The following is a 27,354-nucleotide window of genomic DNA, read 5'->3' as shown; positions in this document are numbered from 1 at the left end:
TTCATAGTTACTTTTGAGTTGTACAAATGCCTTAATTCACTTAGTTTTTCTTATTATCAGGAGAAACTCATTCCAGAAATTGTGGCCAGTCACAGCATCCTCATCACCTCCTACTCATACATACGCATTATGCAAGATTACATCCAGAGGTACGACTGGCATTATGTCATCCTGGATGAGGGCCACAAGATAAGGAACCCAAATGCTGGCGTCACCACAGCATGCAAGCAGGTGATCTTTTCTTTTCTTTCTATAGCACCCGCTGCATAACACATATCCTGGAATAGTTAGTGGTTCATTCTGCTGTGGCAACCCCTGATAAATAAGGGACTCATGGACTTAAGGAAAATGAATAAATGAATGAATTTTTCAACTGTAGGTCAACTATTCATTTTTAAAGCAATGAGTTTACTCACTGTTTTAAGTAAAGTCAACTAAACGTTTTTTACAGTGTACAGTCAGGCTGTTGAATAAAGACTCATGGGTCTCGCAAAACATACAACTACATCTAGTAGACCTTTTAGAAATGATCCTTATGCTCAGTCTGCAGCGAGTTATATGAGCTCCAGTGCTATTGATCGCTATATTAAAAAAATCAATTGGAAATTTTGCAACACTTTGATTTGGTATTGAATAAACTGAAGCTAATGGAGATTTAAATCCATCATAACGGGGGCTTTATATTCTTGTGCAGGTAAGCTTCTAAAACTATTTTGATCGCTTGATCAACTTACATCTCATAAATTATGTCACTGATTTATTTATTTTTCCCTGTTCACAGTTCCGGACACCCCACCGTTTTATCCTCTCTGGTTCACCCATGCAGAACAACCTGAAAGAGCTGTGGTCGCTCTTTGACTTTGTGTTTCCAGGAAAGCTGGGGACTCTGCCCGTCTTTATGGAGCAGTTTTCTGTGCCCATCACCATGGGAGGATACGCTAATGCATCTCCAGTGCAGGTGAAGCACCCAGAGCTCTTATAATAATTATATTATTATTCATATATATATATATATATATATATATATATATATATATATATATATGTGTGTGTATATGTATATCTATATATATCTATATATATGTATATGTATATGTATATATATATATATATATATATATATATATATATATATATATATATATATATATATATATATATATATATATATATATATATATATATATGTGAATTTATGTCAAATATAATAGCATATTGAATGCAGGACACACTGTATATTACACAAGAGATGAAAGTGCCTGTATTAATTCAAAGGCATATAAAACCCTTCTAACAGCATAGTGATGGCGGCATGCTGAATGGAATCTAGATGTGCCATTATTAGGAAACCTTTTTAATAGCACACTTACTTTATGGATTTCATTTCCGAACTGCTTTAAAAGGCTATTGATGTTTCCTTTGCCAATAATAAAAACCTTTACTAATTATTAATGTTATTAAATGGTTGTAGATAGCTAACCCCTGACTCATGGCGCTCTCTGCTTTCCCAGCTGTCTGCAAAGTCCTGCTGACTGGCCTCATACCTTCATAAATTTGATTTTAGTGGATATTCATTTAAGAAATGAGAAAAGACTTTACAAACTTGCAATTAGAATTTACTTAGTACTTTATGCAGTATGCATTTCTTTGCTCCACAAATCCACGCACACAGATAAATATGTGTGTATTATAAAGTGTATTTACCAGTGTATGTCCAGTGCACTAATTATATCACTTTCTCATATGTATCTATGGTGGATGCATATTCTGAATAAACTTTAAAAATCGTTATTTCAGAATTTAATTATGGACGTTAAAAATGTTAGGATTGCAAAAAGTAATTCAGGTGAATTACATTATTTAAATGATTAAGATATTTTTAGAGATATTTTCCTCTCTACAAAATGTGCACATGACAGTTGACATACCACTGCTACATGAAACATTGACCACTTTTTATGTTTTTTATTTTTAAACTTTGAAGAGACTTTAAGTAAATATGTAGGTTTCGTAAATTTTGACCGGTTTAGAGCAATCATGATTTATAAAGTCAATAAACTTAAAGGTGCAGTAGGTCATCTGCCACAAAACTAACTGGTTAGCATAATATCTTTGAAACACAGTCCCTCCCCTGCCGTCCAAAGCCACGCCTCCTAAAACACGAGCACATGCACATTGAAGATGACAGCAGACAACCCACTAGATCATGTCATTTGCCAGTTAGAAACTTTATAGTACTTTATAATACTACAATTCCCAATGAAAAACTGTATTATGTGTAGCACATTTTCAGTTATGTCATAATGGGCAATATTTCATGCATGCGAGGATCACTGGTCTCACTCTCTCATGTGCTTTGTCCCAAAGTGATTACTGTATGCTTAGTGGCTAGCCGGCGACCTGCAGGAATTACACTTGTTACTAAGCCATTCTTACATGCTGTTTCAGACTGAATATTCAGAGTAGCATGGTAAACAATATAGGGCGTGCTCCACAGGTTGTTATTGTGCAAAAATGAACCAATATTATTCATTCATTCATTTTCTTTTCGGCTTAGTCCCTTTATTAATCAGGGGTTGCCACAGCGGAATGAACCGCCAACTTATCCACCACCTGTTTTACGCAGCGGATGCCCTTCCAGCAACAACCCAATACTGGGAAAGACATCCTGGGATTTTTCACGACCACAGAGAGCCTTTACTCAGTTTAACATCTAAACTGAAAGAAGGCACTCACTGAGCAGTATAGAGTCCTCTTCACTATACTGGGGCGTCAGGACCCACACAGACCACAGGTTGAGTGCCCCCAGCTGGCCTGAATAATACCACTTCTGGCAGCAATCTAGCTTTCCCATGTGGTTTCCCATTCAGGTACTGACCAGGCGCAGCCCTGCTTAGCTTCAGTTTGTGACCATGTGAGAGTTGCAGAGAGCTAGCTGCCAGCATTGAACCAATATTTTGTGAATATAAAACCAACTTCACCTCAGTAAAGCAGGCTAGGCAGAATAGCGCAATTTACTTCTGTTTTATTTTTAAGCTAAATGAAAATCAACATTATCGATGCTGTCAAAGGTCCCTCATGAAATTGAAAAAAGTTACATCAATCTTTCGCCGGAAGATTTCAGTGGTTGAACAACACTTCCATGCATATAACCCCTTTGTAAAACAACAAAATCTACATCAGCTTTGCGTGACTAAAATAGTTTTAAAACATAACGTTACCTGTAAAACAAAATACTTCATCCGTCATCCTTCCTCCAATTCTAAAATAACTCTAATATTGATTCTGGAGTTTAAAAAGTTTTGATTAAGCACTTGTTTTTACCGCTCTCATCTCTCTCGTTTGCATGTGTTGTGAACACGGTGTGCGCGCACGCGCAAATGTCGGATCTGCGTGAAGAGATGCGCAGATGTACAAATCTACATTTGTTGACAGACAGTTTGGGCTACTAATCAGAATAATGGGAATTGTCGGCCTGATGATATTTAATTGGATGAACAATTTTAGTTTTATGACTTAAAACTAAATATAAAATATAAAAATACATATAATTACATTTAGATCATTTACTTTATCCTTACTATTGGAATGTGAAGAGACGTTCTACCAGCACAACAAAAATATTTCTGAAGACAATCACCTACTGCACCTTTTAATAAAGGAAAATTATTGAATTTAAAAAGTCTAATTTAAAATTAAATCTGTCCAATAGGCTCATTCCTGTTAATTAAATGTAATTACTTATTTTGTTACAATCCAGCCCTATCTAAATAAAAACCAGGGATGGTTGAAACTGTGTAAAACATTTGGAAAAACTTTCTAATTGAATAATGACAGCTAAAAATTCCAATTCCAGAAACAGGAAACCTGCAGTGTTTTACAGCCAACTCCATTACTGAAGGATATGCTGTATCACTTATTCACAAGTCTGACCAACCCCTCCTCCCCTGCCTCCCTCTCTCCTTTTCTCTTCTCAAATGGGCCCTAATCCGGGTTCATTGTATGCCCTGCAGTGCTGTGGTTCTACTGCAGGCTTTCTTTTGATCTGCGAACCCCTTTAAATTACAGCTAAATGGCATTTGGCCTAACGCTGGATCAGGAGAACATTATTGATAACAGAGTGCAGCCCCCTCTGGAGTCCAGAAGCACTCTTATGAATCTTTAATGTGTCAATCTGCTGATAGGAGGAGAGAAAGAGAACAAGCGGCTGTTGACATGCCTCAGGACACACTCATTTGTTTGCCTTTCACAAAGTGTATTGAAGTCCATGATTGTTAATTGTCCAAAAATGTAAATAGACTTTGCAGTGCTGCTTAAGGTTTGGGGTCTGTTAGGTTTTTATTTTTCTTTTAGAGTATTTTGGTTGAAGTAAATTCAGCTTTAGTGGTAAAATAATCAAATAAATTATATATACATGTATATTTTTTCCACTAAATTATATAAATACTGGAAAAAAAAGAGTAAAATGGCAGAGGTGAATTTTCAATGTTAAATATAGTTGTTCTGCAGAAAATGTTTGTGTAAATTTCTATATTTCAAAAAACATTTGATAAAAAAAGAACATTAGAACATTTTTGTTCATTATTAACATAGGGAATATGTTGTTATTGATTTGACACAAATGAATTGAATGGATTTGTTTAAAATCTTCAGGTCCAGACAGCATATAAATGTGCTTGTGTGCTTCGCGACACGATTAACCCTTATCTGCTGAGAAGGATGAAGGCTGATGTGAAAGCAAACCTTTCTTTACCTGACAAAAATGAACAGGTACAATGATTATAACATGAATCCATACTTTATGAATGCCTTGCATGACTTGAAGTTCAAAGACAAAATAATTGGATTTTTTTATTTGTCTGAAAATAGAAAACTGAAGCATTTAAACACTGGAAAACATATTGTTAAAACATCAATTGCATCCTATAATGTTTTATTGTCCAAACAGGTCCTGTTCTGCAGATTAACAGAAGATCAGCGGCAGGTTTACCAGAGTTTTCTCGACTCCAAAGAGGTTTATCAGATTCTGAATGGAGATATGCAGGTAATGGATTGATGTGTAAAACACCAATGTGATTGTTCAAAATTTAATTTCTTCTGTTCCACACCATGTGAAAAAAGCCTTATTCATTATTCAACCCACTTAAAAGCTGTGACATCCTCTATCTATAAGTTCCCATACATGTTTCAAAGCGTATAGAAAGAGCCTCTTGGTTTAGTATAGTGTGTGTTGGAACACTCCATTTCCTGTTGTGGGATTCATTAGTTCACTTTAAATCATTTAAATATAATTTTTAGGATTTTAACTAAAAAAATGTAAGAAATAAATCATCTTTTGTTAGTCAAAGTAAAGGATCTTTTTACTGTTGATAACAAATAAGAAAAACAACCATAAATAGTAGTAACTTACATGTACATAAGTGATAGAATCATTTATACAATTATTACATTTAAATTATTCAGAAATACTTTAGAGTTTAGTAGAACTGTAGTGAAATTTCCTAATCTTTTTCATTTTAATAAATGAAAAATAAGAAACTTGCAATTGCATCTGCTATAATTTAAAGGTATTTAATTCTTAGAAATAAAGAAATAATTTACAGTTTAGAATTTGACTTAGATTTTGTCTTTTTTTACATTTAATTGAATATAAAATACAAAAATAATACAATTAGATCTGCTTCTCCAATTGATGGTTCTTTTTGTGTAATGCACATACTCTTTTGAGGCTGGAAAAACCTGATCATGGCTTCTACATTTGTTCAAGTCACCTGCCAGTGACAGGTGACAAAATGTTAGATTTTGGATGCATGTACACAGATGTATTTTCTTTACTGGTAATTTAAGAATAAAGGGCACCTATGATGAAAATCATCTTTTGTAAGCTGTTTGGACTGAACTGTGTGTAGGTATGGTGTGTCCACAGTCATATTGGGGTGATATAAAGACAATTAGTCTCCATTTTTTAATTTCCTGGCATTAAAATAGCCGACCAAATTGATTGACAGCCGCGTATTAACATGTTTCCATAGTTACGCGTATAATCATATTAACAAGACAGGACGTGCGCAAAGCAACCGGGATTAAAAGATCTGTTCATCTCTCTGAGATCATCAATCATTATCTAATGTGATCAAGAATGAGTTTACAACTTCAAAAACGTTTTTAAAACAGTGCATGTATGTAATGAATTACAGCGATTTTTACCATCTTTATCACCACAACCGCGTGACAGTACAAATACAAAACTTCAATCCTGGTTTGTGGGTGTTAAATCAGATTTATTTTGTACATTAACATACCGGATATCCACACAGCAGTGGATATAAACCCATTTCCTGTCACGTTTGCCATGCAAAAACAGTGCAAAGTTAAACACACACGCTGTGTGTGTGCGCATGAACTTTGTAACAACATTGTGTGTGACTCATGGTTGCAGAAAGGCTTGAATTAACTCCACAACAAATACATCAAATAATCATAGGGAAAGTTCTTACTGTAGTATTTCTCATAAACATTACATGAGATATGCTTCCTTCATGTTTGTCACTGTGCTGTTTATATGACACAGCCGGAGATTGAAGCACACTTTGACAGGCACATGGGAACCGTGGGTGGGGAGAACTAGCATAAAGAACTACATTGTGTTCAGAGCAGAAAACTCCAATATTCTAAAAGGTATAATAAATAATCTGATGGGGGTTTTGAGCTGAAACTTTACAGACACATTCTGGAAACACAAAAGACGCATCTTAAATCTTGAAAAGGGGGTAAAATAGGTGCCTTTAAAACTACAATCAGTCCACTGTATCTCTTTATGTGCAAAGTGTCATAGCAAGGAAAAGCTCTGTCTTCAACCAATTCATCACAATGTTCCAAATGTGTTTTGTGGATGCAAAAGCTGTGGGTTGCAGAGTAGTTTACAAACCCCTCTTATGTGGTCACAAACTCCATTAAGCCACATATATAATGCAAAGACCGCTGCATTTACTTCAAGGAAGAGACTTTACTTTGCTCTGGTCAATTACCTTCATTAAATTAACCAACTTTATTAATATTAAGATCTGTGTTTCCTATTCCTTACATGGAAAGAGAGCATTGGTTTTCTTCCTCCATTAAATGTATTAACATGCCCATCCGGTGTATTAATCTCCATTCCCCACCCTGTGGCTCTACTGTAGGTCTTCTCAGGCCTCATAGCTCTGAGGAAGATCTGCAACCACCCGGATCTGTTCACCGGCGGGCCGCGTTTGCTGCGAGGAATCCCTCACGATCAGCTGACCGAGGAGGAGCACTTCGGTTACTGGAAACGCTCTGGAAAGATGATTGTGGTGGAGTCACTGCTGCGCCTGTGGCACAAACAGGGTCACCGAGTGTTGCTTTTCACCCAATCCAGACAGGTCAGTGACAAAACAAAAAATAGACGAAAAGTTTGCAATGACGCAATTGGTCGACATTTCGCATAAGCAAATCCATCAAGCCGCTGTTGAAGTAAAGACGCGCGAATGAACCCACAGTATTGATGGATAAGCTGCACTCTCACCATCTCCAGCAGCACCACTAAAGGACCAATAAAGTTATTATGTCATTTTGCCCTCTAATAGAATTCATTAGGAGATCTTATTGCATTGTAGGGTGTCTGTCAGGACCCAGCTGTCTTTGTTCAATAGAAATGAGATTTGGCTTCAGAGAGAAACTAAAACCCACACAGTTGGTACTTCTGTACATGTAATATTAATCTCACTTAATCCTATTAGCACTAATCCTGTTCTCAATGCTCTGTCTCGAACCATTTCTCCCACACACACAGATGCTGGAGATCTTGGAGGTGTTCGTGAAAGAGAATGGCTTCTCCTATCTCAAAATGGACGGTACTACCACTATTGCATCCAGGCAGCCTCTTATCGCTCAGTACAACCAGGTAAACAAGAGGTTACAGGGTGTTGTTGTGTACTTTGTTGTGGTTTTGGAACTTTTAAACCAGCATGTTTTTTGTTTTTGTATCTACAGAACAAGGACATCTTCGTCTTTATTTTGACAACAAGAGTTGGAGGTTTGGGGGTCAATCTGACTGGAGCAAATAGGGTTGTGATCTATGATCCGGACTGGAATCCCAGTACAGACACACAGGTACACACTGCAGCTAAATTCAGTTGTTTGTATACTTTTTTAGTACTTCATTTTAAATTGAAAAGTTTTGTTCACACAAAAATCTAAATTCTGTCATTATTTACTCACCCTTGTTCAAAACCTACCTGAGTTTCTTTTTTCAGTTGAGCTTAAAAGATGATGCTTTGAAAATTGCTGATTGGTGGCACCCATTGACTTTGATAGTATTATTTTTTCTACTATGGAAGTTGAAGGGCATTCTTCAAAATATCCTCTTTTGTGTTCAACAGAAGAAAGAAACTCATAATGGTTTAAAACCACATCAAGGAAAAGAAATGTTTAGGTAATTTCAATTTTGAAGTGAACTAACCCTTTAAATAAGAGTGACAACCACGTTTTGCTACAATACATTTTTGGATAAATCAAGTGTCAACAATCACATTTACAGGAATTTTATGCAGTGTGTATGGATCCATGCTAGCTTTTAATAAGGCATTTAAACATTTAAAAATGACTTGGGGTAGCCAGATCTTCCTCAAATAAATGGAAAATGACAACAAGAAAACAGATAATCAAATGCTTTATCTGTGAACTAAGCCACAAATCAAAATATATGACCCACAGCTACCTGCTATATTAAGTCCAGAAACTGATTTTTAATTAGAAGCCTTATAATAAGAGGACATGGCAACACTTCAACAGTGCACTCTGCAAGCAACCTTCCAAGCATAAAGTCAACAATGATTTAGTTGAAATCAAACACAAAATGAGTATTTAGGGCTTGTCCAGATGTAAATATAACCATCACTGCTAGGCATGGGTTTGTATAAAATTCTAACAGTATCATAACCTTTTGATAAAAATATTGCAGTTTCATGGTATTGTGATTACTTCTCTAAAATATATTCTTTTTTAAATGTCTGGTAAACATTTTTTTTTTTTTTTTTTTTGAACACAAAAGCTGCGTCTAAAATCGCATACTTCCATACTACGTAGTACGCTAAAAACAGTATGCAAGCTGAGTAGTGTGTCCGAATTCATAGAATTTGAAAAGCAGTATGCGAGAAGTTTCCAGATGACCTACTACTTATGACAAGATTATGAAGTGCACATCTGATGGACGCTACACTATCCCATAATGCATCGCAATAGAATTCATGAATGGGAGTGACTCACATGATGATGACAAAATGGCATCTGTAGTACGTCTGAGCTCCATTCATACTACTCACATTCATACTGTATAGAACGTAGAAACAGTCGTAGTAAATTCAATCTCAAATGCAGTACAGACTGAGTAGTCGGCGATTTTGGACACAGCTAATATATTTCATTTTGAGAAACATTTCAAATGTTTTGGAACAATAAACATGTCAGGCTAATTAATTCAAATAAATTCAACCTTTGAGCTATCTTCATTATTTTCAAAAACACCAATTTGTTTACAATTTAAAACGACATCTTTGGATATCTTTCCTGCTGGAGATACTGTTGTCCTAAAAAACGAAGAAAAAAAATGTTTAAAAAAAAATCTTTTGTCGGTTTTAAAACCTTGACTTTTTACCGTACCGAACCACGGTATACCTTGAAAACGATTATCATCCTATAGTCACTGCTGAAACTATAGAGAGGTATATGGTGAGTTTGTAGCATGCAGTGCGGATGCGTATTGATTGAACTGTTGACCTCTTCCTGTAGGCTCGTGAGCGTGCCTGGAGGATTGGGCAGAAGCAGCAGGTGACGGTTTACAGGCTTCTGACAGCTGGAACCATTGAGGAGAAAATTTACCACAGGTTAGTTTCCTCAGATTGGGCGTTTGGATGGAGCTGGTAATGGTGAGGAGGACTATTACAATCCATAATGTCCTACTTCTGTCTGCAGGTGGTCAATAGACAGTAATTGAAATGCATTATTTTTTTAATTAGATATCAACAGAAATATGCTAATTGGTCGCTAAAGGCTGTCGTAGACTTCAGGGTTATTTGTAAGGAGGCAGTGGGAATTTTGAAAGACTGTGAAGAGCGGAATTGTTGGCATATTAATTTTGCAATTTCAAACTAACTTGAGACACACTATGCATTTGTTAAGAAGATAAAGCGTCCAGCCGGGTGAGATTGTGGCAGTGTTTGGGCTATAAGGGAAATAATTCAGGAAATGTGGGACTAGGGTGTATCATAATGACGATTAAAACAAAAAAACAATAGAGTGTTTCTTGTCTCTTTCCATAGACAAATCTTCAAACAGTTTCTCACCAACCGAGTGCTAAAGGATCCTAAGCAGAGGCGCTTTTTCAAGTCTAATGACATTTATGAACTTTTCACACTGAGCAGTCCTGACGGCTCCCAGGGAACAGAAACCAGTGCAATATTTGCAGGTAATTCATGGATGTGTTAACGTATTTCCTGTGCAAGAACAACTTTCATTTGGCTGATGTCACAAAGAAAAGATGCACTGAAGTCAGCCAGTGTAGATATAAAACGTTTTATTGATATACTGTCTGAAAAAATGTGCAAAGATTGTACTTTGAGTTATGAGCATTAAAGTGATAACTTTTGTACATTACTGTTAAAGGTGCATACTTTTTTTAGAAATACGATTTTTCAATTTCTCACACTTGTGTGCTGTTAAGTCAGAATTGTGAGATATAAACAGACAGAAACAAAAATTGTGTTTGTTGCTTGTTCAAACTACTTATTTAAAATGAGCTTTAACAACACAATTACTGAGGGTTTTGGGGGATAACTTAATTGTTTCATGTCCAGCCGACTTAAATTTGTAAAAAAACTAATAAGTTTACCTACCTGATCTATGTTTGGACAACATGAAGGGATTGTGCAGAACCCAGCTTTTTTTACAGTGTAGGAATCAGAGCTTTTAACTCAACTTATAAAAGTTGCACATTTGATCACAATTCTTACTTATTAAATCTGCATCTGCCAATTCAATCTGATTTTCATTTAATTATGACTATTTCTCTCAGTTACAAGTATATCCCTTCCAATTATGTCTTAATAACTAAAAAATGCGAGCTTATATTACAATTGCAAAATGTAAACTTACAAGCATTGAGGACTCTGAGGACAACACGTACACTTAATACACAAATACACTTCATTAAATGTACTCATAGACATCACCTATATACTATATAACTGCAGGTTAACTGTTTATATAAAATAACTTTCACTGTTCAAAGCTTTTTGTTACTAGTTAAATAGTTAAAGTTATTAGTAACTTATAAAGTTATGGTAACTAATAACCTTAACTTTTCTGATTTTGATTGTACTGCAATAATGTGCACCTTTTGTAACAATAATTATTGTTAAAAGTGCTTTACAAAGAAACTTGAATTTAATTAAATTGTGAGAGAGAGAGAGAGAGAGAGAGAGAGAGAGAGAGAGAGAGAGAGAGAGAGAGAGAGAGAGAAATCAGAGCTGTGAAATAAAAACGTTAAATTTACTCTTTGCACTTCTTTTATTGAGTGGCGGTACAGGCCTTCCATCTGTTCTTCCAAAATGTATTTTTAAAAATGGTTTGGTTGGAAATGGTATTGTCTAAATCCACTATCCGATTGACAAGAAATTAATTTATTATTAATTATAAATTTTTATGATTAATTAGTATTCATTTTAATATTTTATTTCTTTTGTTTTATAGGCACAGGGTCAGATGTGCAAGTTCCAAAACGACATAAAACCTCGAGTCCATCTCAGGGAACCACAAGACCATCACTGTCTCATTCCTCTGAATCAGGAAACAGAAACACTACCTCAGTCAATGGTCTCCCAAACAACAACACTTCTGGGTCACCAAACAACAAGCTTGAGCCCCGTTCCAATGCAAACAGCCTTATGAGCAGCACTAGTAAAGCTCAATCTTCAATGAACAGCCCTCAAAAACACAGAGAAAAGAAAAAACACTGTGAAACACCAGAAAAGGGCACAATATCTTCAGACGGACACAAGCGCAAGCATAAAAAGCGCAAGCATTCTGATGATGCCAGGTTTGAGGGCGCTCGGATTTCTCACCTTGTAAAGAAACGGAGGTACAAGAAAGAGGAAGATGAGGAGAAAGAGGAAGATCGGAAAAATGAGAAAAGGAGTGACGATTATGTGCTAGCCAAGCTCTTTAGAAAATCCGGCATACACAGCGTCATGAAGCACGACACCATCATGGAGGCATCGAACCCGGACTATGTGCTGGTGGAAGCAGAGGCTAATAGAGTTGCCAAGGATGCCCTGAGAGCTCTGAAGGTCTCCAGACAAAGATGCAGACTGCCTTACTCACGAGGGTCTGCAACAGCAACCCCGGCTCCAGTCAAGTACGCATACTTTGATTTCATTAAGTTTATTCATAAACTAATTTTGAGAGGATCACATGCTTATGATTTCTTGCAGCTGGTCCCACATTATTCAATTTATGATTCACCAATCAGATGATTCCTAAGCCACTATAAATACCCTAAGTTCCATATATCAACCATCTTCATTTTGAAGAATCCCCCCTTCCACCCCTACTCCTCCTCTTTTCCTAGATGGGTGCCACAGTGGTTTAGTGGTTAGCACTGTTGCCTCACAGCAAGAACGTCACTAGTTCTAGTCCTGAAGAAGCCAGCCGACGTTTCTGTGCGGAGTTTACACCGTGCTCATGTGGGTTTCCCCCGGGTTCCCCGACTTCCTCCCACCGTCCAAAAACATGCAACTTAAGTTGATTGACTAATCCAAATCACCACCATAGACATGCTCCTAGTAAGTAGTTATCTCTTAAGAGCAATCACTATCTGTTCATTAGCTACTACAGCAGGGGAGTTCTCGAGATCTACCTGAGCTCAAACTCCCCTCTCGCCTTGCAAACGGGGAGCCCAAGGCTCAAGGATCTTATGAGCTTAGGGCTCTCTTCCGGGACAGCATGCCAAACAAGCTTTATAATTAATGATCAGCTAAGTGTGAACTCTTGAAACTGAATGTGAAAAAAACTGAAATCTGTGCTATTATTTTCCACAAATTCAGATGTAGTTTTTCCCCAAAAATAAATTCTGCTAAAATGCTCAGAAAGTGACTCAGAACAGCTCTAGAAATTACATTTGTGGGCCCTATCATAATAAGGCGCAAGACGTGTTCGGTGCGATTTGTGGCTATTTTCAGACCAGCGCAACCCTAATTTTCTTGTTTTGCACCACGTTGTTTAAATAGCAAATGTATTTTTAGATAGATTCCACTTTGTGGACTCATGGGTGTGCCGGTCTATAAAGGAGGTTTGTTAAGGCACATTGTTGGCGCATTGCTATTCTGATAAGCTGAAATAGACAGCGCCATTGACCAAGTAAAAGCTGTTCTAAAGTCCAGCGCAGAGCACGTTAGTTATGCACCTATGCAGGTTCAAATGCTTAATTCACACAGGATGTACAGCAATTCACAAATATTATTACATATGAAAAAAAATAAAGGATTAAAATGTTACAAAAATTATTATTTAATTTAAAAAACACTACCTCCATGCCTTCTTCATGTCCAGGGGCTTTTTTAAAGTTTATTCATCACAATTTCCTTTTTTATTAAAATGTTATTATTATTATTAGCAGTATTATTTATTATAAGCATATTTATATTTGTTTTAATAAAAAAAAGTATAGATTTGTCCAGCTGTCAGTTTGGGGGCATATGAGGACATGTGTTTGGATAAAACTCTTCGTTATTATTGTTCATTTATTCGTTTGCTGGAAATTAGAACTGAATTTAGAAATAGTTTTGAAACAAATCTTAGCGCTTAACAAACTAAATTAAATATGTAGGCTAATGAATGTCTTCAGCAGAGTGTGTACAATAGATTTCTTATCCATAAAAGTAAAGGAGTAAAAGTAAAAAAAAAGTATAGAGGCTGAATGGAGGAAGCTCGTTCTTTATCCTCGCGCTGCAGATCCTCCGTTTACCTGTTTTCTTGCCAGTGAAGCATTCAGTTTTTTCCATTCAGTTTTTCCACTTACAAGTCCGCCATGTAAATAGAAAATGCACCATGGCACGACGCAAGTGACTTTTAAAGGGAATGGGAGATGAGAGTCTGATTGTTTTAATGCACGTTATGTTCAAAACACACCCAAAACTCATAAAGAGAATAAGCACAACCTTTTTAGACCATGCACCAGGGCGCAAACCGTATTTTTTCATCCTTAAAATAGCAAAAGTGGATTCAGACACGCCCTTAATGCTTTTGCGCCATGCGCTTTAGACTTTGTGCCTCGATCTTTAAAATAGAGCCCAATAACTTCAGTGTAATAAACAATACTTTTAAAAAAAGTGTAGAACGTGCAGACTTTTTATATTTGACGATTAATATTCAATATTTTAAGTTTGGATTAGGTGCACAGCACTACTTTCCATCCAAAATTGGTGACATTCTGCATTTTTTATTAAATTTTATTTTGAAAGCAGATATTGCAATTCCAAATGCATTTTTCCTGATTTTGGAAGTAATTAATTTATAACTACAGTAATACTACAGTTTATTAATAATAATATGCAACTATTTAAACATCTGTTTTCTTTTTAGAAAAAGGTTTGGCCAGAAGAAAAACTCACTTCTTTCTCAGTCTTCTGGGACAATGACAAAATCAGCAGAGAAATGCAAGGTACATCTATATGGAAACAATATCCTGTCAAACCCCTGAAGAATAATAAACTGTTATTAAACGCTCTCTTTTTTTTTAATACAGGATGCAGAGATTGTAAAGAAGTCCATGGTAAAGAAGCCAGGATCTGCCGCTCACTTCAGTGGTGAAGGAGCGGAGGATGAATCTGGATCTCTCGCCTCATCTTCTCTCCTCGCTCGAATGAGGGCTAGAAACCACCTCAATAAACCCCAGAGTCAAGAGGATGAAGAAGAGGAAAATAGTCAATCTGCTGCCGTGAATGCAGCTCCTACAGAACACGATGAGCTTTTGGTGGACCTGAGGAACTTTGTGGCCTTCCAGGCTCAGGTGGACGGCCAGGCCAGCACCAAGGAGATCCTGGAGTATTTCACTCCCAGGCTCACTTCCACACAGACGCCAGTGTTCAGAGAACTGCTGAATAATATCTGTGAGTTCCATAGGCTTCCTGGGAAGGAAGGGATGTGGAAGCTTAAAGCTGACTACAGGTAAACAGAGCAGAGCATATTAAAAGCTATTAACCGAGACGCTCCAATCAGAATGTATACCTCACCCTTGGGAATGCAGGTGATTTAATGCATCGGTTGTTTTTAGATTGCAAAAATGTTAAATGCAGTTTATTTCAATAAACTTTCCAGAACTCCAGGTTGGCTGTGAAAGGTACAAAAAAAGGTTTGTACTGGCTCAATTGTAGTAAAATGTTCATATTGTATGAAAGAAATGCATGTTGTCTTCATTTTTTATTTGCTGCTCTTTTGTTTGTTTTTGTACAATTCCTGGAAATTACTTGAACTTGTAAATGTGTTATTTGGGTACTTTTGATGAGAGCAGATATATTACAATACTGTTAGAATAATATTGTAATACTGTTGTATTTTTGGCAATAATGGAAAATGTACATTCATATAGGGATTCCACCCTATAAAGGTGCTTTGTGCCAGTTTTTTTGTTTACATGATATTTGCTATGGTTTTGAATTTAAAATCTGAAATGAGATTATTTAATGTCTTGAGAGTATCTACCTCTACCTCAACTTCCACTTACTATTTGTTCACTTAGAACAAATGAGATTTAATGTAATTGCGATGTGTGAAGCAGCCAGCGATGGTGTTTGGGGAATACTGTGTACATTTGAACAATTAAACGGATTCATTAAAAGTTACACAATAAACATCCTCCTTTACATCAACTCCTTAGTATGTTTTATTAATATGATCTAGGAAATTGAATGCATCACTAGATGATGAGCAGGAAGATGAACCACCTTAAAAAAAAACATGATTTTTGTGTTGTTGCACATTAATCACAGTGCCTTGGGCTCTCAGGGACCAGGGTTTATTGTAAGTTATTGCATCAAATTGCTGTTTGTCCTATAATGTTTGTCAGTGTGAGTTAGAACATAAGCAATGAAAACATTTTCACAATTATCTCGCATTTTTAGTTTTTAGAATTGCTTTTGTCTGCTTTTCTTGTCAAACTGCAGAAAATTAATATTTTAAGAAACTATATTTAAAATGCATTTTAATAACAAAATATTATTATTATAAATAAAGATTTTTTATTGGAATCTTTGATTAAATAAAACATTTTGTATAAGCACAAAAATATTTAAGTAAAAAAAAAAGATTAATGTAGATTATTGAAATATTCTTTACTAACCAAAAAAAAGGTTCTTTTAGAAGTTTTGTGAAAATAATAATTGAAAACTTTATATGTACATACATATACTTACATATGTCCGCTGGGTCTAAAAAAACGTCTTAAAATGTCTTAATGTCTAATTTTAGGCCTTAAAAATTCACTGAAATATTGTCTTGTATGTCTTACATCATTTTAAACGGATCTTAATTTTCCTTTGTTTATGTAAAACTACCCTTTTAATTCAACACACATCCAAACACCAACAATACATCTCAAAAAACTTTCATAAGACTCTATCATTAATATTATGCCAGTTTGTTGTGCATACATTTAGTTTATTAAAGTTTTTTAAGAGTTTTTAATTAGTATGTATACAACTAGGGTTTGCTTGTTTTGACATGTTATTTAAAATATGTGGCTGAGAAATAACTAATTAGAATTCGTTTTTTGATTGGGCAGGTAAATAAAAAAATATTCTGCTAGACCAGTTAAAAAATCCTTAACGTTTAGCCCTATACAAGTCTAAAATTTCAATCTTGATGGTCTTAAAAGGGTCTTAAAAAGTCTTAAGTTTGACTTTGTGAAACCTGCAGAAACCCTGTGTGTAAGCGCTCGATTTCCAACCTCACTTTAAACTTTTCATTCGTTTGTTGTAAATAAAAAAGGCTCAGAAAATAAATATGTAATTAATTATTCATTTGTAGCGTATTAATCAAAAAGATTCTTTTTAAGTTGGACATCTTTGTGCACGAGCATTTTCCTGTCGCTGGCCGTGGTACTGAAAGTTTCTCTTTTCTTTTCCTATGAGAACAAAATAAATGAAAAACAGCAATTATTCAGTCGCACGTGCACTTTTAAGACGTGAGCGCTTTATGACATTCATTTGAGCTGGCACATATATTACTGCAACACTCCCTCTCGTCTCTCCCCGCAGAAATCAGTCGATCTAAAGCTTGGATCTGTCTAAATATATCTCCGTTCAGAACAATAATACAAATGTCAGGAAGTTACACAGAGCTCGTCCCCCAGTTTCCGATGCATTTTGACGAGATCATAATACCAACTTTATTTTCAGCGGTGCATAAATTAATTACACGCATTTAATAACTAAAATATCATTATATTCCCCTCTTAATATCATAAACGTTCTACGCCAGGGAAGCACTTAATAGTGCAGGGGGCCATAACAGGCTATTATCCTTGTGTAATGCTATTAGAGAACCAATTATGCACCATTACACTTGCTTTTTTGCAGTTTATGTGATTTCATCCAATACCGTCCCGCACTTCAAAATTTCAGCTGCTACTCGGAGCCTCATTTCCAGCAGCAGAGGAGCGGCGGTGTCTGCGCGCGGCGTCCCGCGTGCGTTTTAAAAGTAATTGAAAGGGTCCCGCTGCATATCATTTAAGCGAGAGTGGGAAATAAATCCTCGGACCCCTTGCTGTGAACAAAATCAAAATTTGGACCTGCGAGCGCGCAGCCAGTGGATTCTCGTATAAAGTGGACCCCTAACCCATATAATGAGCAATTACTGGTCTGACAGCCAATTTTAAATTCAAAAACAGTCATCTAGATTTTTAATATAAAAAGCAACTGTGTAAAAAGTGCATCGCGCGTGTGCCCGCGTGTTTGTGTTTTGGGAATAGCATGCATGCATCGAGCTAAAGTTACACTTTTGGAGTAGCTCGAACACCTCGGAGGGTTTTGACGTTTACCACCACGTGCGCGATCCGAAGAACCTATCCAAACGACTTGAAAACCCAAATCTGATTAATTGCAATTACGTGTGAGATTATAAAGGCGAGTGTTGTCATGCTGTAAACAGTCACAAAGACATCTGGTCACTCCCTCCTTGCGCGCGCGAGAGCGGATAAACCGGAGCGCTCCGTGATTGACGGTGGGAGTGAAACTGCGGTTGAGCAGGAGACGCGAGGAAACCCTACTGCATACGGACCGTCCACTGGTACGGATGCGTTTTTTATTACTTTATGTATTGCAGAAATGTATTAGCGGCGTTTTAAGTTGTTTGTAAGACGCAGGTGAGAGTTGGAGAGCTTTACATCTGACGTTTGGCTGTTTTTCTTTGCAGAGTGAATTATTCTCTCCACTCGCAAAGCACCATGTTTTACTTTCACTGTCCTCCACAGTTAGAAGGAGAGTGCTGCAGGACCAACACATGTAAGTAAGAATCGAAAGGTTAACTTTGCAATTTTATGCTATTGGCCTATTTTAAAGCTGATACAAATGAAGCGCTTTCTGTTTGTGTGTGTTTTTCGCCTTCAATGTAACTCATGTTGTTGATGTGCATTATTAAAGTTACTTAATAATTATTAGCATGTGCTTTTGTTTTGTTTTGTGGACTTTAATGGTTAGCCACATGGTACTGAGATCGCGCGCTTGACAGCCGCCCAGCTGAGACCTTTTGTTGCAGTCTGTCTGAGAACAGATGTTATATGTCATGCCTTTCAGCTGGCATTTTGTTGGTCACGGTTTCCCATTGTGTAAAGTGACTCTGTGGTTTCCACAATGAATCAACTGCTCTCTGTGAATTAGTCCAGCACTATTAAGCAAGAGGCAACGAACGGAAATAATAGAAAACGCATATTATTGTCCTGTTGAAATGTTCTATTTTAAAAGTTTTGCGTTGCTATTTAAAACAGTGAACACAAATGGGTTCGGGAATCACGCCTCTGGAGACTTTGATGACGGTTTTCTGCGCAGAAAACAACGAAGAAACAGGACGACTTTCACCTTACAACAGGTACCAAAACAGCGAGTAGCAAAAATTACCGATTGATACTAAATTGAACTGTTACTTGCATTATAATGACATTTTTTAACAATGAATGGCATTTTTAAATGTACGTAAACAAACATTTACATCGCCTTTTGGAACTAAACTTTTATTTTATTGTAAAGCAAAAAGGAAAACCATTTTGTTAAACTCATTTCCATAATAACATACATGTAACATTTCCAAAAAGTTTATATATATATATATATATATATATATATATATATATATATATATATATATATATATATATATATATATATATATATATATATATATATATTCTACATTGTTTTTAGAATTGTTCTCTTTGAGGAATCTTCTATTGCATAATACGAAAATTCCTTTATTTATTAAACCTTTATTTTTAAAGTGTATTTAGGTTAAGCATTAATTGAAACAGATGGAAACGTAAGATATAAAGGCCGAAGTGCATGCAGGCCTAGACACTGTCAAATGTTTTTATTTCTTTATGTATCCATATAAAAAATAAATGCTATAATAATTGTAAATAATTGCGGTGTGATGACTTTCTACCACTTTGTCATCACCTTAATTGTACTAAAATGTAAGGCAGTTTTTGTAAGTTTTAACTAACCATTCATAATCAGGGACCGGATAATTGTTTCTGAATTATACAGCCTAAACTGACGCAACGAACACAATTCAATCTTTTTCACAGTTGGAGGCTTTGGAGGCGGTTTTTGCACAGACGCACTATCCAGACGTGTTCACGAGGGAAGAGTTGGCTATGAAAATCAACCTGACAGAGGCTCGCGTCCAGGTAAGAATCTTCCCACAACCGTCCAGATGCACAGACACATCACGTATAAAGGCGCTCACAGCACGTTTGGCCAAAGAAAATAAATGAAGCCACTCTGTCATTTTCGTGATGCGCTTTAATAACATCAACATAATGTGGAATATTAGATTAGGTTGATTAATCGGTCATTCATAATTAACTAGTGGTAATCTTCTCCACTAATTTGCCCTCGTCTCTAAGGTATAAAAATTGCTTAGATGCACTGCCATTTCCGCGTTTCAGCAAATGGAGCGAGGATGCGAGACAAACGTCCCGAGAAGGCTGCACCTGAAACCTCCGATTTCATATTCTGCGGCCTTGCAAATAACATCAAGTCGGCCACGTGTAATTGCATTCAATGTGTCTGGATGCAATTTCCTGCATTCCAGATTTGCTTTTGGGTTGCCTTCTGAGCTCAGATCTAATTGTCGGAAATATAATAGTTTCCCTTTTGTTCCCCAGGGTCATCTTACTATCGCTTAAAACCAATGACTGCGACGCGATAATGGAATTCGCGGCTGTAAATTAGGGATTGTAAACAAATTATTTCTCTCTAATCGGATTACCCGATTCCTATTATTAAATCTGAACATGAATCGGTCGCAGCATGCAGGGATATTAAACTTACGTTATTATTAGGAAATAAATTTTCTTTTTTTTGTTGTAGTATAGTGGGCGCCTCGCCGTTTTTAAAGTGTCAATTGGCTTGTGCTGCATTAAGAACAAACTGCAAATTGAGATTAATGGTGCAATTACGGAGCATTCAGTGCAGGGGGATCATGACTTCTAGCTGGAAGGTGCAAGGGTGAGATAATGTTGCCACAATTACATTGTGAATATTGTTGTCCTGCCAGTAAACTGTTGTGTCATATTATGTGGAGGAGAGAGCAGCAGCTATAGGCGTGTATGTGTGTGGCGTTTTGTTTGCTCGCATCATTGTACCTTTACACAATGCTGGCCAGGCGGTGGAGATATGGCCGCATTATGCAACCTTTCCCATTCAAATATGATTAATGCGTTAGAGAGCACAGACTTAATCGAATCTGATGTTGTCAAACAATCACTAAATAGAGAAATAAACGACTTCATCATGGTTCTCTCTCAGAAGCAGGGAGACTGTCAGTAGGAAGTCATTAAAAAATGATAATGAAAAATTGCTCAATTAAATGTTGTTATAGGCAATGACCTTCATTCAATTAACATACAAGAACTTCGCTGCATATGCTCAGCAGTTGTGTTCGTCAAGTTTGAAATAAGTCACTGGCTTTAAGACTACATGGGCGGCACATTTAAAAAACATTATGAAGCTTAAATGAAACAACTGATGCTTTGGGTTATTGTAAGTTTTTTTTTTTCTTCCTTGGAAAATAAAAATAAAATCCATAATGTTTTTGAAGAAATAAATTTGAATTAACATTTAAGTTTTAATGAAATTCAGAGAATAAATCTTTGTTACTCATTAGTTTTTATTCCTTGTCTTTAGGTTTGGTTTCAAAACCGAAGAGCAAAGTGGAGGAAAACAGAAAGAGGAACTTCGGAGCAGGATGGAGGCAAAGAACAAATGAATGAAGGCAATCCTCCTGCACGAAACCTCAACCAGTCTCCTGTTGACCACAGCAGAAACAAGAAAGAACCAATGGAGCTCCAGCAGAAGTGCGTACATCATCTAATCAAACATCATGTTTACATGCAATGCCTGTTTGTTATTCCAAAGAGGTCTAATGCCAGATTCTTTCCATCATGTACAGCATTAACAGAGTGGTGGGTTCAGGAGGACCTTTTTTCCCATCCTGTCTGCCTGGGACTCTGCTCAACACAGCCACTTACGCACAAGCTTTATCACAAGTGGCAACTTTAAAAGGTAAGACCCGCCATACTGACTGTCATCATGAAACCATTCACAGATGTTTCAGATATATTTGATATTTTGCATTTTTTATTTAATATGTTTTCTTACATACGACTAAAATGTAACAGTGGATAAATATTTAAAATAAATATGTTGTAACCCCCAGATAGATAGATAGATAGATAGATAGATAGATAGATAGATAGATAGATAGATAGATAGATAGATAGATAGATAGATAGATAGATAGATAGATAGATAGATAGATAGATAGATAGATAGATAGATAGATAGATAGATAGATAGATAGATAGATAGATAAGCATTAATTAACATTAGTTCATTTTATTTTCATACTAAAATCAACAGTGTAATCTGACTATTTAATGCATGAACATGAGTTTTATAACTAACAAGCTAAATAAATGCTGTAAAATATATACTTGTTAGGTTATTAATTCATTAATCAATCCTATATTATTATCTGATCTTAGTTAATCATTTATGAATATTACACTTATTCATATGATATGAATAAATGTGATCTTTTTGTAAATGTTAATGATTGACAGATTTTTAGACAGTGAATTAATAACTAATAGATTATATTTTAAGATGAACATTTTAAGATCAAATGTTGTGTAAGACTAGCGAAAAGATTGTGAATGGATATAATCCCATATCTTTTCGATAATCAACACCGACAAAAGTAAATAAATGTTGTAAAATATATTACTCGTTAGTTGACTTATGCAATTAAATTAGATTAATAAATGAGATCTTATTATAATCATATCGACAGACAGACAGATAGTTAGATAGATAGATAATAAGCATGAATTAATATTAGTTCATGTTAATCTCATATACTAATATCAACAGTGTATCTGACTATTGATGACTATGAACATGAGTTTTATAACAGTCTAAATAAATGCTGTAAAATATATTATTATTGTTAGTTCATTAAAGCATTATTAAATCATATTATTATATTATCTTAGTTAATAATTTATTAACGTTACACATTCATATTATATTAATAAATGTGATCTTTTTGTAAATGTTAACGATTGACAGATTTTTAGACAGTGAACTAATAACTAATAGATGACAATGGGCAATACTTCTACAGCATTTATTAGCAATAGTTTGTTAATCTCTGCATTTACTGATACATTTTAAGATCAAATGTTGTGTAAGACTAGCTAAAAGAAACTAATATAATCCCATACCTTTTCATTAATCAACACAGACAAAAGTAAATAAATGCTATAGATGGATGGATAGATAGATAAATAGACAGACAGACAGACAGACAGACAGACAGACAGACAGACAGACAGACAGACAGACAGACAGACAGACAGACAGACAGACAGACAGACAGACAGACAGACAGACAGACAGACAGACAGACAGACAGACAGACAGACAGACAGATAGATAGATAGATAGATAGATAGATAGATAGATAGATAGATAGATAGATAGATTAGATAGTTTACAGATGCACACATGGAATAAGACATGGATAAAGGACATTTTCCATATGCTGTCCTATTATGACCCATTACTGTGGTTTGCCTCATCAGGAAGTCCGCTGTGTTCCTGTTGTGTGCCTGACCCAATGGGCCTGTCCTTCCTGCCACCATACGGGTGTCAGAGTAACCGGACCGCCAGCGTGGCTGCCCTGCGGATGAAGGCCAGAGAGCATTCAGAGGCCGTGCTCCAGTCTGCCAACCTGCTGGGCACAGGGTCTACAACCGGGCCCGCAGCGGGGCCAGCGCTCGCCCTCAGCCAAAACACTGGAGGAGACTCCAGTCCAAACTCCAGTACCTCTAAGATCACATCACTACGGAGAACTCCAGACAAGCATCTGCACTGCCAAAAGGAGGGTCCGGATAAGAAATGAGGGATTCTAGGTCGATTGGTTTTGATTTTTCCTAATTGGAGGACAGTCTTTGGATGAAGGATTTATAATCAAGCATTGAATGCCTGCTGCCTTTTTTATTTTATTTATTTTTTATTTTTGAGTGCACTAACACACCCAGGCCTGGACTGGTGTAAAGTGCAATCCCTTCTTGTGTATTTTGTGCGTATGTATGTGTCAGACTACTAATTCCTTAGTCATTTTTCCTCTCCTCGTTCACTTTTACTCCTGATTCTTTGCTTTGGTTTGGGTGCACATGGGCGCCCCAATGCTGTAATACCATTTTCCTGGTGGAATGATGAATGATTTATGGTTAAAAAAAAAGAAATCTCCCTGGTTGCCAATGTGAACTTACTTAATTTTTCACAATCCACTTTGATGTTTGACTTGTGTACTGTGAAGTCAGGTGATGATAGACATTCTGCATTTTGTCAAGATATATGCCATGCCGAAATATAAATGTACTAATGTGAAATAATATATGTAAGATAATATCAAGGACAGAACTGTATATTAAGTGGTTTGTCATGTTTTATGATATGATGCGGGTTAACTCCTATTTATTCATGCTGATGGGATGACAACTGTCATCACATCTGTCCGTCTGCGATCGGTCGCACGAGTCCACACACTGGTTCTGTTTTGACATGTTCTATAAAACAATTAAACATGTAGGCAATCATGTACATCTCCTGTTGCCTATTGCTCACACCATCTGGCTGTGCTCAATTATTAATAAGTTCACATGCGGTAGGCCTGTAAAAATGGAAGCAATGGCTGCTCTTATTATTTATTTACCTTAAAGTACATTATGAATCTCTTGTATCATGTGACTATATTGCATGCATCCCTTGATGACAATGATAATTATGACATTACGACAAAGCTCTGATGCCATTAGGTTTAGTCATGCTGCTTTTAGAATTTCTTTATATTGCAACAAACAACAAAAACTCTTTTGAACAAAAGCATAAATGCAATTATACAGTACCGAGCGATCATTTATGAGCATATGAACCATCAAACAGATTATTAAAAACAAACGCGAGTAGCTGCTTTCATAGAAACACCTTACAATATTCCAAAAGCAACTTAGATTAAGAACACTTAACTGTGCTACCTTTGCAAAGAAAGCTGGGCTGATTAAATTCTTGTCCTTGAGGATTTTCAGGAAATTACTTTTGATAGTCAATAACACAATTGAGTAAACTGCACACACATTAGCATTAATAATTGATGCTGAATTATGTATTATCACAAAGTAGTGATTTAATTATTCATGATGTGACACCCCGGTGACAAAGCAGAGCCGGATAATGTCAAAAGTCTTGCCTGATGAAACCATGCAGCTTGGCATTTGTGTTTTAAGGCAGTACAGTATTATATTCTTTGCTTGAAATGTGTGTAGAAAATACTGTTATATTTCGAGCACATCCTCAAAGAAAAAAAACGAAAACTCTGTAGCACTTCATTTTTTAATGCGCCGTTTTGTGTTTGCATAGTTATCACAGTAATTGCATGAACTGGGTGATAACTACTATCTCTAAACCTAACCTTAACCCATGCATCACCCAGTACTTTCTTAGGTAAGTGCAGTTGAAGTCAGAATTATTAGCCCACATGAATTATTAGCCCCCTGTTTATTTTTTTCCCCAATTTCTGTTTAAGTGAGAGAATTTTTTTTTTCAACACATTTTTAAACATAATAGTTTTAATAACTCATTTCTAATAACTGATTTATTTTATCTTTGCCATGATGACAGTAAATAAGATTTGACTAGATATTTTTCAAGACACTTCTTTTCAAGTGACATTTAAAGGCTTAACGAGGTTAATTAGGTTAACTAAGCAGGTTGGGGTAATTAGGCAAGTTATTGTATAATGATGGTTTGTTCTGTAGACTATCGAACAAAAATATAGCTTAAAAAATCATTTTGAACTTAAAATGGTTTTACATAAATTAAAACTGCTTTTATTCTAGCCGGAATAAAACATTAAGACTTTTTCCAGAAGAAAAAATATTGTCAGACATACTGTGAAAATTTCCTTGCTCTGTTAAACATCAGTTGGGAAATATAAAAAAAATGAAAAAAAAATGCAAAGGGAGGCTAATAATTCTGACTTCAACTGTATATGCACTGTAAAATACATATAAAGTGCAACTGAAAAATACGTCACTAGTATAGTTAACATCAAATGCACTAATAAGATTCGAGAACATTAAGTATGATACAGGCTGCCCTATTGAAATTGGTTATATGTTAAAAAAATATATATTATTAATTAACTGTATAATAATAATTAATCGTTTTAGTCTATACCTTTAATTTAACATTGAATAAAAACTAATTTCACATATGAAAAAATATTAAATAAACATTCATTTGTCTAGACTTAAATAATAAATGAGAATCGTGCTGTACATACAGTTGAAGACAAAATTATTAGCCCTCCTGTGAAATGGGATTTCTTTTTTAAATATTTCCCAAGTGCTGCTAAATTTAAAGTATATTTGTTTTAATAACTCATTTCTAATAAGTAATTTCTTTTGTCTGTGCATGATGACAGTATATCATTTTTAGTAGATTTGCAAGATGCTTTTATTTAGTTAAAAGTGCAAAAGGAGGTTAATTAGGTTAACTATATGCAAGTTAGGTTAATTAGGCAAATCATTGAGAAATTGTGGTTTGTTCTGAAGACAATCAAAAAAAATCTAAATAATTTCTTAAAGAGAATTTAAATGACCTAAATTTGATCATTTTTACCCTTTTTTAAATTCCAGTCAAACTTAAAGAAATAAGACTGTCTTCAGAAGAAAAATATAAAGGGAAATACTGAGGAAAAATATTCTTGCTCTGTTAAACATCATTTGGGATTTAAAAAAAAAGAATTAAAAACGTTCAGGAGGGCTAATCATTTTTTAGATAATTTAGTAAAATCATATATTATGACTTTTTATATTATTACCTCTTTTTTTTCTTGCTTTTTTTCTTGCTTTATTTATTTGTCCTTAGACAAAAAGGTTTGTCCTCAAACAACACGAGAGCAACACTTGCAACTACAATTGCTGCTAAATACATCACAGAGACCTCTAGACCAATCACTGTTCAGTTTCTTCCATCACACAGACTGACATGAGACTGAGTGGCAGACCAGTTTCCACCATTCTGCGTTTTTGGCTAAGTATTCATTTCTACAGTTTGAGTGTGTGAGATTAGGTGTTATTGTGTGTTTTTTTTATGACTGAAATTTGAAACTCAAATTTGAAACAACATGAATCCTAAACTTTTTTTTTTTTTTGGTGGATATCATTTGAATTTCATTTTGGCTAAATACACTGAAAAAAGAATAATATTCATTGGATTTACTCTTAATATTTTTAAGGTAACTGATTGTAAACAATTGATATGGGCTGAAGTTAAACAAACCAATAAAATTTAGTAATGTTCAACTTAAAGAGGTTTTTCCTCAAACAACAAATAATCAAGAGCATTCATTCATTCATTTTCTTTTCGGTTTAGTCCCTTTATTAATCTGAGGTCGCCACAGCGAAATGAACCGCCAACTTATCCAGCATATGTT

At 35.5% G+C, this 27,354-nt stretch overlaps 2 protein-coding genes across 2 annotated transcripts in view; both read left to right on the top strand.

The window, feature by feature from the left end:
- The window catches only part of ercc6 (excision repair cross-complementation group 6), a 33,347-nt gene extending 17,412 nt beyond the window's left edge, over positions 1-15,935 (top strand). Inside the window, 12 exon segments of the mRNA XM_056470475.1 lie at positions 61-231; positions 782-958; positions 4,654-4,770; positions 4,949-5,044; positions 7,182-7,400; positions 7,811-7,921; positions 8,011-8,130; positions 9,808-9,902; positions 10,338-10,483; positions 11,767-12,430; positions 14,656-14,734; positions 14,819-15,935. Coding sequence (XP_056326450.1) covers positions 61-231; positions 782-958; positions 4,654-4,770; positions 4,949-5,044; positions 7,182-7,400; positions 7,811-7,921; positions 8,011-8,130; positions 9,808-9,902; positions 10,338-10,483; positions 11,767-12,430; positions 14,656-14,734; positions 14,819-15,244 — 2,421 coding nt within the window. The 3' untranslated portion in view covers positions 15,245-15,935.
- Positions 15,936-18,303: 2,368 nt separating this feature from the next.
- Positions 18,304-24,486, top strand: drgx (dorsal root ganglia homeobox). Its single transcript, XM_056470920.1, has 7 exons — positions 18,304-18,357; positions 18,484-18,572; positions 19,055-19,155; positions 19,871-19,972; positions 21,474-21,643; positions 21,739-21,851; positions 23,435-24,486. The coding sequence occupies exons 2-7, from the start codon at positions 18,515-18,517 to the stop codon at positions 23,752-23,754; spliced, it is 864 nt and encodes a 287-aa protein (XP_056326895.1). The 5' UTR covers positions 18,304-18,357; positions 18,484-18,514; the 3' UTR covers positions 23,755-24,486.
- Positions 24,487-27,354: the final 2,868 nt, after the last annotated feature.

The sequence above is a fragment of the Danio aesculapii genome, chromosome 13, assembly GCF_903798145.1.
Source record: "Danio aesculapii chromosome 13, fDanAes4.1, whole genome shotgun sequence".
Taxonomy (NCBI): domain Eukaryota; kingdom Metazoa; phylum Chordata; class Actinopteri; order Cypriniformes; family Danionidae; genus Danio; species Danio aesculapii.
This window is presented reverse-complemented; position numbering and strand designations above follow the sequence as displayed.

Excerpts from the sequence above, each read along its gene's own strand:
- drgx (XM_056470920.1), top strand. The coding sequence starts at position 18,515 with ATGTTTTACTTTCACTGTCCTCCACAGTTAGAAGGAGAGTGCTGCAGG. Across the intron at positions 18,573-19,054 it reads GTGCTGCAGGACCAACACAT|TGAACACAAATGGGTTCGGG; the intron begins GTAAGTAAGAAT and ends TATTTAAAACAG. Across the intron at positions 19,973-21,473 it reads TGACAGAGGCTCGCGTCCAG|GTTTGGTTTCAAAACCGAAG; the intron begins GTAAGAATCTTC and ends CCTTGTCTTTAG.